Consider the following 11,191-nt stretch of genomic DNA (forward strand, 5'->3'; position numbering starts at 1 on the left):
CCTCATTGTAGTCAATGGAAACAAAATTAGGCCTTCTAGGAACCACAGATATTAGAGTTATCAGCTACAAAATAAAATGTTATGATATATTTATGTATCTAAAAGATAGTTTCTTATTGTTTATTCATTTCTAATTTCTATCAAAAACTGATCAGAGGGGACCAAATAGAACCTATACAAATGAGAATAAGAAAAAGTCAATGTCATAATAAAAACTCACTGAATTAGATCAGGCAAAGCAAAAGAGTTAGTGACCTGGAATTAAAAAGTTAAAAAGAAATTACCAAGAAAGTGGCACAGAGAGAAACTGGAAAACATAAAATAAAAGTTGAGAGTTGGAAGAAAAAAAAAAAGGTGAAAAGATCTAACATCATACATAGGGAAGAAAAATAGGGAAGAAGAGGCTATATTTTTAGAATAATGGCTAGAGTTTTTCACAAGACAAAACTAACAATTCAATAGTCACAATGTTTTGTAAGTAGAATAAGTACAAAGAAAACCACACCCATACCCTAAACCCCAGAAAATCCATTGCTAGGTATGTACCAACATAATGTGTACATATATTGCCCCAAAAAACACAACAGACAAGAACTTTCATAACAGTTCTCTTTGTAATAGCCAAAACATAGAAACTATCACCATGCCTACCAACAAAGGAATAGAAAAATAAAGTGCAAATGAATGAACTATAGTTATAGGCAACAATATAGATGAATTTCACAAACATGCTGAGTCAAGGAAGTACTCACCGTAGGACTCCTTTATATAAAGTACAAAACCAGGCAAAGTTCATCTATGCTGCTAAAAGCCAGATTAGTGGCTACATCTGGTGGGGGGGGGGGGTCTATTTTTTTGTTCTGGGTGCTGGAAACACCATGTGCTCAATTCATTAACAAATTCTAGTTGTACACTTAATGTGTATTTTTCTTTTGCATATAACACTCAATTAAAAGTTTTTTTAAAAGGAAATAATACCTAAATAAACCAAAGTATCAGAGACAAAACTCAAATTACCTGCTGTGGTCGGTAGAATAATGACTTCCTAAAGATGTTCATTCTTAATTCCCCAAACTGTGAATATTATGGTACATGGCTAGGGGGAATTATAGTTGAAGACGAAATTAAGTCTACTAACCAGATGACCTTGAGATGGGGAGTTTATTGTGGATTATTCTAGTGAGCTCACTGTAACCAGGACAGTCCTGGTTAAGTCAAAGAGGCAGGCAGAAGAGTTAGAGTGATGTGGCATTAGAAAGGCTATTGAAGGCTTTTGAGATGGAGGTAGGGGTCACAAGCCAATGAGTGTGGGTGGTCTCTAGAAGTAAGAAAAGACAAGTGAATATATTTTCCATAGAGCCCCCAGAAAGGGATGTAGTCCTGTTGACCCTTTGATTTTAGCCCAATTTAGTTGAGTTCTAGCTAAAAAGCTTTTTGTTTTTTTGTTTTTTTAAAGTTAGCTAAATTTTGGCTAACTTCAGAACGCTAACCTCTAGAACTGTAAGATAATACATTTGTATTTTTTAAGCCATTCAGGGGCTTGGGTCCATGCTCTGCAATAGTGGGATAAAGCCTTTTTAGATGAAAAGCTTGGAGATGTAATCTCCAGCCTGAGTCTCTAGGTGAACCCAGGGGAGGAGAAGGCCAGCTCCACCTGTGGCCTCTTAGGACTCTGCCTAAACAACTGAAGTCTTCAAGACTCCCTCCCACCTCGGCTTTCCCCAGAAGCATCAGCCTTTGCAGCCAGTATCTTGAGTTTCCTAGCCTGGAGCCTTTGCAGAATACAAACAAAATGCAGAGTAGACAGTCCACCTCTGTGGCTGCAACTCTTTCACTGCAAGTCCCCTGGACCAAGGACACTACATGAGTGCAGTGTGATTAAATGATGGTGTGTGGGGTTAATATGCAGAGGGCTTCAAAGATGGAGCACCTAATGATGGTCTGTCTTGAGTTACATGAGACAAGACAAACTTCCTAGGAACAAAACTAGTGGATAGACCCAAGTCTGTGCCACAATAGTTTTTACTGGGGGAGATCAGAGGGATCTCTGTATGGAAAGTCTCCCTTTTACCACTCACTTGGCACCCAGGGATACTGTGGTCTGAGTCTAGTGTTGTTAAATGTGATTACTTAAGTTTAAACCAACTGACACTGAATTAAAACTCAATTTATTGGTCACATTGGCTACATTTAGCAGCCACATGTGGCTAATGGTTCATGCACTGGACACTTGAACAGAAGACATATCATCACAGAATGTGTATTGGGCAGTGTTGGCTTAAAGTTTTAGTGAGACAGATGAAATGCACCTGTAGTCAAAACTGCCTTAGGAAACACCTTAAATTTCTGGGAACAGGCCTTGAGAATTACCAGGAAAATAATACTGAAGCTGAGTGTGGCTCAGCTGAGAACAGTTAGCCTGAGTGGGTCAGAGCACTGTTGAATTCATCGAAGGTATACGATGTAGTTCTACTCCCAGTCATAGTGTGAGGGGGCCGCTGCCAGTCAGGTAGAGCAGCTTTTAGGGTCAGACCCAGATGACACGCCCTGCCCTTCTGCTGTCTCTTGGAGCCTGAGGGGACTTGGAAGTGGTGATAGTGGGTATAAGTGGTTTAGGAAGTGGTCAGACGCTTTAACACAGAGATCCTAGGTTTATGAGAAAATGAAGTCAAGCTCAGGGTGAGGCTCTTGATCATTCACAAGGGGACCACCATTACTATGGTCCCCAGGCCCAAGCCACTCTGGCAGCACCTAGGGGAAGGGAGGGTTGGAGAGGAGAGGGAGGCAGACTCAGGCTGCTAGTGGTCCAGGGCTTTTCCTCATCTCTCATACTCAAGCTATACCACAGAAGGAAGGGTAGACAGCCTCTGGGGACACTGAGCTCCCCAGGTCATAGTGCAGTCCTACACACAGAAGATGGCTCGGTCCTCTGTTGTCAATGTGGTGCCATGGCTACCACATTGGAACCCTGCCCACATTCCCAGCAAAAAGTCCTTCCTGAGTAGGCTGTACAGCCTCCTCAAAGTAGAGATGACCATGAAGACGTGAATAGAGTTAAGCTCGGGGGAGAAAAGCGCACAGAACCTTCATTTGCTGATGGGCCACAACTCAAAATGAAGAGAAACAGCTGTAAACATCCACTGAAAATCAGAACATGGAATGTACGAAGTATGAATCTGGGAAAATTGGAAGTTGTCAAAAATGAAATGGAACACATCAACATCGATGTCTTAGGCATTAGTGAGCTGAAATGGACTGGTATTGGCCATTTTGAATCTGACAACCACATGGTTTACTATGCAGGGAATGATAAATTGAAAAGGAATGGTGTTGTATTCATCGTCAAAAAGAATATATCCAGATCAGTCATGAGGTACAATGCTGTATGTGATAGGATAATATCCATGAGCCTACAGGGAAGCCCAGTTAATACCACTATTATTCAAATTTATGCACCAACCACTAAAGCCAATGAGGATGAAATAGAAGAGTTCTACCAACTTCTTCAATCTGAAATTGATCAAACATGTTATGTCTTGGAAAATTAGAATGTGACATTAAATGAGGAAGATACTTTGCTTCCTTTGTTTTGTTACAGGGAAGTGGAGGCAAAAGATAAATATTGAGTTAAGTCTACAAAGAAAATTGCTTCATGGCCTAAGGTTTACGACATATTTCTTATTTGGCGTGAAAACACCACTTAGTGAGCAAGCACTGTAGTTCTGAGTAAGTAGCATATTAAATTCAATTTTTAATTTTGGTTCCTGGAAAGAACTTCAGACATGAGGTCCCAGAAGGAAAGAGGCTAGCAGACCTTACTTGCTGTAGTTCATGTTGGTGTCTCAGGCATAGGTCCTCTTCCTGACGCTGAGCCAGGCCAACAAGGTCCTTGGTGAAGAAAGACCCTCTATCCCTCAGCTCTCTCTGCAGGCTGCAGATGACATCCTGAGACTGTGTGTGGAGCGCTTTCAGGTCCGCTTTCTGTCTCTCCAGCATGCTGACCTCACGCTTGAATACCTGCTCTGTTTCTCTTCGCTCCTTCTCAAAGTTATTTTTTAGTAGCTTGATTTCTTGCTTGTAGTAATCTACCTGGAAAAAGAAACATGAGACCATTAAGCAGGGGCTCCTAAAAATTAACTTCTGAAAAATGAATTGAAAAGGTTGTTGGGTATGCCAAGGAGCCGAAGCCTGCGGAGGGCCAGGATGCAAAGACAACAGCGATGCCCCTAGCGTTCCACACTCATGAGGCAAGTCTTGCCTTCTCAGGACCAGCGGGGCAACTGAACACCCTGCAGGCCAGCAGGAAAGAGGTTATCTGGGTACGGGCAGGCAAGTGACTGTTAGGGACTTGAGGTAAGTAACTGCACTGAAGAGCCCAAAGGTTTGGATATAAGCAAGGGTGGTCACCTCCCTGGTCCTCAAGGTAGGAGGAATATGGCATATGATAACAGGTTGTGAACATTGTATTTTAATACAGTTGTCACAATCTATGAACAGACTGGAGACAATATCTGAGAAGACATCATCAGCCTGGTAGGTGAATATAGTTCCCATGTGGCTGAGTGTGAAAGCTGGCAGTTGGCAGGGCTGCACTCAGCATGCCAGCCACCGTGTGACACTGAGACATGCACTGCCCACTGGCTGGCTGTCCTGCCTATCTCCAGGCATTTCTGCTTACATTTCCCTGGAAACTTCTCTTCCCAGTGCCAACTCTTCATAAACCAGATAATTCTAAGACAAATGTCTAAAGGAGGATCAGAACCAATAAGAGATTTCTCTGCATGAGTTGGATGACCCAGGCTTCCCCAAAGGCTCCCCTTAACCCAGTACCTTGGCTTCATCCCCTACCTTGGTCTCCAGCTGGATCCTGAGGTCTTGGTAATGTTCCTTCACTTGCTCCATCATTATCTCCGTTTCAAGGCTCACTGGAGTAGGGCCACCCACACATGAAATGAAGCCTGCAAAGAGAGGGGAATTTCAACTTCTTTCATGCTGAGGACATTACAGGCCCATCACAGCTTTCCTCTTCCCAAACATAGACTCCATATGCTCACAGAGGAGGTGGAGAGACAGAGGAAGTGGTGTACTGGAGCATACAGAATCCTCTGGACAGCATGATACCTAGTGATGAAGGTTCACTGTATGTGGAGGTGACCACATACACCTGCATGGTTTGTTTATTAATTCTTTTTCATGTTGGCCTTCTCCTTCTCTACATTATTTAATATGCTATCATACAAGTCATGCTGGGTTTTAAAAAAACAGTCAGGCACACTAACTACTAGTGGAATGAGGAAGGGTCTTCTTCCAGTGTGGATCACCACTCCGCCACCTTGTGCACTAGGCACATCTGTGAACTGGGTGTGCTATTAGAGCTCATTAGAAAGCTGGCCTGAGACTCAGAATTGCATTTGTGCCATGGCTGGAGCTTCACCTTGCTGTGCTCAGAATGGGAAATGGGGAGAACCACCCGCTATCAACGTCACCCTGAAAATGGTGACAGATTTGGACATCAGGGCCAAGAAAATCTGGACGAGAATCTCCAGAAAGAAAGCACTGCATTGCCTTGGAAACTAGAAGCTGGCCAACTTGCTCAGCAGAATGTGCCGACAGGAGGTGCCACTGGACAGGACATCACCCACACTTACTACAACCCAATGCTTCTTACCCTTCCTCCTAGCAGCAGACAGACCCTTCCTTACTAGAAGGGGCTAAGTGAGCCTCTGTGCTGCTTCTGTGATAGGTTACCAACAGGAAGAGTGGAAGGAGGGGAGAAAAAGAATACACTGGGAAGCCGCTTGTTTTCACTAGTGATGGCATAAACCTTAGATCTGTGCTCCAGTTCTATAGCTCTGAATTTACCCAGGCAGACACAAAACTTTAGAACCTGAGCCGTATCTCTCAGGTTTTGGGTTAGAAGGTTACATGCTTTGTGTAGCTGAGGGTCCTAGATTGGTAAAGCGGACATGAACTATACACTTCCCTGAGGTTAGCAAGCCTGCTTTATGGCAGATCCTCTGGGGTGTCTGAAATGGATGCACAGGCCTTGGTTTCTCTGAATGGGGTGTGGCTGGCAGTGTCTGGTTCTTTCCTGACCTTCCCTGGGAGTCTGGTGGCCTCAGCTATGGGACCCAGGCCTTCAGACTCCATCATGCAGCTTGCAGGTGAGCAGAGTTATGTAGGGGTCTGAAAATGGATCTGAGAAGCAATGCAGGCTTCATGTTGGCTCTTTTAGGTACAATTCTGTTTTATTAAATATAGCTTTTAGGCACTACAGGAACTTGGAAGAAGGAAGACGTTGAGGTGCTACACTGCCAAAGTCTGTGGGTTGTCTTGTTGCCAGTCTCCAAAGGTCTCCCTGGTGGCAGTGGAATTGGTGCTACTGTCCAAGTCAGCAGGGCTACGAGACCATGCCACAACATCTGCTGTCATACAGTGGAGGGGAGCGATGTCAGAACCAGATTTGGCTTCTCATAAGGACTGCAGCAAACATCCAGGCAGCTGCATCACCTGAACCTTGTTCTTGTCTCTAGAAGGAGCTGAGAGCACTCAAGTATAGCTGGAATTTTTCCTGAACTTCAACATGGAGAAGGTCTTGGAGCAGGAGACCTTGGTCAAGTTCTACTTGTAGTTCAGATACGCAGCTCTGTACGTGGGGTGCACGACTGTTCCGAGTGCCACCTGGGAGCTGCTTGAGCTCAATCAAGGCTGCTCTGGCAGTGGTGGGCCCTGCCCCTCCCCACGGTCACAGGTTCACCTTGCTCAGATCCCCAAGAGGACATTTTTGACACCACCCAGGAATAGTAAACTTCAAGCCCTCTCTGAACAGCCGGAACAATCATTAATGTGTTTTAAATGTAGTTTAGTTCCTCTTTCTTTGTAAGAGTTTTCACATCAACCAGCTCACAGCTCAGAGGACAATCTGTATAGAATACAGTATGTACCTGGGGCAGGGGAATGAGGCCCTTGTATTTACTGCCATCTTCCCTCACTTTCTCTGTGTGCAGCCTACACTGAAAGCTCACCATGCAGCCCCTTACTTAGTCCTCACCACAATTGTGAAGGTGATTTGGAAACACTCACTGCAGTTGACATGCCTCTCTCTCACGAGGTTACGGAAGCTTTGCAATTTCTATACAACTGGTAAAGCCCCCTTCCTCCCTCTATATACCCTCAGTGTCCCAGGTGGGTACAGTTGGTGTGTTTGGGGGCAGGTGCTGGTACTCTGGTGTACTGACTGGGAAGTGGCCCCTGACATTGAACTCCCTGGATTCAGAGGCAGCCCATCAGCTGAAGCAGGTGAACTTGTAGAGCCCAGAACCCTGCATCCCTCCCACAATGACAGGCTCTACCTTCTGGGCCATCTGCTGGGGAAAGGCCTCCATCTGACCGGGCACTAGACTGGCTACGCTGGGTCTTGTGCAGCCAAGTCTGTAGGTCCTCCAATGCAGCCTGCAGTTCATCGTTGTGGTCCTGCAAGTCCTGTCAGCAGAGCAGAGACAGCCCTGCAGCCACCATGCCACACTGCAGGGCATGGTGAGCAGTGCAGCACATCATGGCATGCAGGATGCCGGTGGGAAGGAGCTTGGACTCCTGACCTCAAGCATGCAAACTGCAACCTGGACTTTAAGTTCTAAACTACATGGTGAGTTATGTAGTTTATGCCCTACATCACCTTCTATCACTAGATTCATAGGAGTAGCTTCAAAAAGAAAAAGGAGAAAAAAAAAAAAAAAAAAGTGGCGTGGATGTAGGGAGAAATGCAAAACGCACACACTGGATCACCAACATCTGAGTCAACAGGCATGTGTGCAAGTCCACTGTGGTGACGGGATATGGGCAAGAGAAGCAACTCTTTCTCCAAAGGAATCTGCGGCTGGTAACTGCCAAGGAGGTGCCATTAGCTCAAGATAACAAGGCACATAGCAGAGAGGACAGGTCACAAGGATGGCTGGGGCCTAATGAGGTAACATACAGTAGTGGCTGCAAGGTGGACAGGCAATGCTAGGAGGCCTTGTGGAGTCTGCACTCGAATTGTGGCTGCATTGAGCACAGTCTGCATACAGGCCAAGGAAACACTGTAACAAACACATTCAGTCTCCAGGTTTTTAAAAGGTGAATCTTCCTAGACAAAATTCTCAATCACAGATTTAAGGGTACCACAGCAACAAGCACCTGGGCCCTTTCGTGAGTGTGGCGTCTGTGGTCTCTGTTCCTTCTGTAACCCTGGGTGTGGGGGCTGCTGCGTGGGAAAGTGCAGTTAGCATGGCGGCAGTAACTCCAGGCACTCCAGGAATACACGAGCTCTGTCTGGCTTCTCCTTTCTTGAGTGTGGAGTCTGTGGTCTCTGTTCCTTCTGTAACCCTGGGTGTGGGGGCTGCCGCATGGGAAAGTGCAGTTAGCATGGTGGCACTAATGCCAGGCACTCCAGGAATACACGAGCTCTGTCTGGCTTCTCCTTTTAGGGAACTTATTCTGTAAGGAATTTTGTATGGTGAATGAGTCCTCAGACAGTTCTTGTCTAGCTGATGAGTTGTGTAAGTAGGCCCCAACACTGTGAGGTAGAGATGATGTATCCCCACTTTGTACTGTATGAATTCCTGCTCCACAAAATCCATGAGCATATTCAATGTCTTAGCCTACTAAATTTGGGGGCAGTTTGTTATGGAGCCATAGTCATTGTAATGATTGATTGGGCTTCAAAAAAGTTCATGGCAACACAGAATTAAAAGATAATAAATAGAAATTGTCCACAAAATGTTTTGAAGCCCCCTATTTCTTATGCAAATGATAATAAAATAAAATACATTCCCTTAGAAAAAAAGCTAAAGTGAGAGAAGTCTCCAAATAAAATATGTTAGGAAACAGAAGGAAATTCAAATATGATTGGAAAAATCCAGGAAGGCAATGGTAACCTTCTAGGTAATAGTATACCAGTTGCTGCCAACCTCACGCGTGTCAGAGTGGCAGGGTTTTCAAGGCCCATCTAGCCTTTCTTCAAAGATGCCTTGGGGTGGCATCTTTGAAATACCAATCTTTATATTGGAAAGCAGGGATCTGGGAGGCAACCTTTACAAAGTTATCTCTAGCTGAAGGCCTGACTCTTGAATGGTGCTTTGTCATCACTAATGGATATCCTGAGAGCACATAAACTCTCTCAATACTCATCAGTTCCCACTGATCTTGTCAGTTCGTGGTACTGTGATAGTTTGCATGTTGCTGTGTTGTTGGAAGCTATGCCACTGGTATTTTAAATACCATCAGGGTCACCCATAGCGGACAGGTTTTAGCAGAGCTTCTAAACAAAGACAGACTAGGAATAAGGACAGGTGGACTACTTCTGAATGTTTTGCCACTGAAACCTTATGAATACCAACAAAACATTGTTAGATATACAGAAAGAAAACAAAAACATCGTGAATAGTAGTAGAACATTGTCAGATACAGTGCTGGAAAATGAGCCCCTCAGTTTGAAATGCACTCAAACTATAACTGGGAAAGAGCTGCCTTCTCAAAGTTCAATTGGCCATAAATGAAGCAAAACTTTTGGGACTGTAATGTATTGATAGTGCACAATTCAAAATGAGGAGAAATAGATACAAACACCCAGTAATAACAGTAACATAGAATGTATGAAGTATAAACCTAGGAAAATTGGAAGTTGTAAAAAATGAAATGGAACATATAGAGATTTATTATCCTAGGCATTAGTAAGCTGAAAAGGACTGGTGTTAGACAATCATGTGGTTTATTATGCTGGGAATGACATATTCAAGAGGAAGTACATCATATACTTTGTCAAAAAGAACATTTCAAGATCTATCTTGAAAGGCAATGTTGTCTGTGATAGGATAATATTCACATGTCTAAAAGGAGGACATTCAAAGTATCCAAGAGCAAAGATACCAGTTTGAGGACTAAGGTGCGCTCGTCACAAGTCATGGTATTTTCAGTCGCCTTATATGCATGTGAAAGTTAGACAAAAAATAAGGAAGATAAGAGAAGAGTTGATAACATTTGAGTTACAGTGTTGGAGAATATTAAAAGTACCATGGACTGCCAGAAGCACAAACTAATCTGTGTTGGAAGAAGTACAGCCAGAATGCTTCTTAGAAGTCAGGATGATGTCTAGACTTCTTCTCTCATACTTAATATATATTACCAGGAGGGACCAGTCCCTAGAGAAGGACATTATCCTTGTTGTAAAATGAAGGGCCAGTTAAAAACAGCAAGACCCCAATGAGAGGTATAGGCACATTGGCAACAGTAATGGACTCAAGCTTAACAACAATTGTGAGGCTAGTGCAAGACTACACAGTTTCATTCTGTTGTCCACAGGGTCAATATGAGTTGGAACGACAGCACCTAACAACATGGACGACCAGTTAGTACCAATATTATTCAAATTTATGCATCAACCAATAAAGCCAGTGATGATGAATATGAAAAATTCTGCAAACTTCTTCAGTCTTACATTAATTAAATATGCAATCAAGATGCATTGATAATTATTGGTGATTGGAATAATACAAAGGTTGGAAACAAAGAGGAAGGATCAGTAGTTGGAAAATATGGCTTCAGTGACAGAAATTATGCTGGAGATTGCATGATAGAATTTTGTAAGACCAACAACTTCTTCATTGTGAATAGCTTTGAAAATAACCTAAAAGGTGATATACACATGAACCTCACCAAATGGAATTCACAGAAATCTAACTGACTAAATATTTTGGAAGAGACAGTTGTAAAGCTCAATATTATTAGACAAAACAAGGCCACAGGTCAACTATGGAACAAACCATTAATTGATCCTATGCAATTTCAGGCTGAAGCTGGAGATGAAAAGAAGTCCACTAGAGTCAAAATACAACCTTGATTATTATATCCCTCCTGAATTTAGAGACCATCTCAAAAGCAGATTTGATGCATTAGACACTAATGACCCAAGACCAGAAGAGCTGTGGGATGATATAAAAAAATATCGTACAGGGAAAAAACAAAGACAAGAAAGAAAGAACAGACCAAGATGGATGTCAGAAGATGCTCTGAAACTTGTTCTTGAGCATGGCAAAGTGAATGGAAGAAATGAGGAGCTAAGAGAGCTGAACAGTAAATTTCAAAGGGCAGCTTGAGAAGACAAAGTGAAATGTTAAAATGAAATGTGCCAAGACCTGGGTTAGAAAACCAAAAG

General features: G+C 43.4%; 1 protein-coding gene across 1 annotated transcript in view; it reads right to left on the reverse strand.

Moving 5' to 3' along the window:
- The window catches only part of NINL (ninein-like), a 99,263-nt gene that overhangs the window by 19,418 nt on the left and 68,654 nt on the right, over positions 1 to 11,191 (reverse strand). Inside the window, exons 13-16 of the mRNA XM_006860759.1 lie at positions 7,976 to 8,125; positions 7,353 to 7,482; positions 4,849 to 4,958; positions 3,815 to 4,089 (exon numbers count right to left, since the gene is read on the reverse strand). Coding sequence (XP_006860821.1) covers positions 3,815 to 4,089; positions 4,849 to 4,958; positions 7,353 to 7,482; positions 7,976 to 8,125 — 665 coding nt within the window. The remainder of the gene's footprint in view (positions 1 to 3,814; positions 4,090 to 4,848; positions 4,959 to 7,352; positions 7,483 to 7,975; positions 8,126 to 11,191) is intronic.

This window comes from Chrysochloris asiatica, unplaced genomic scaffold (genome assembly GCF_000296735.1).
Source record: "Chrysochloris asiatica unplaced genomic scaffold, ChrAsi1.0 scaffold00039, whole genome shotgun sequence".
In the NCBI taxonomy this organism is placed as follows: Eukaryota; Metazoa; Chordata; class Mammalia; order Afrosoricida; family Chrysochloridae; genus Chrysochloris; species Chrysochloris asiatica.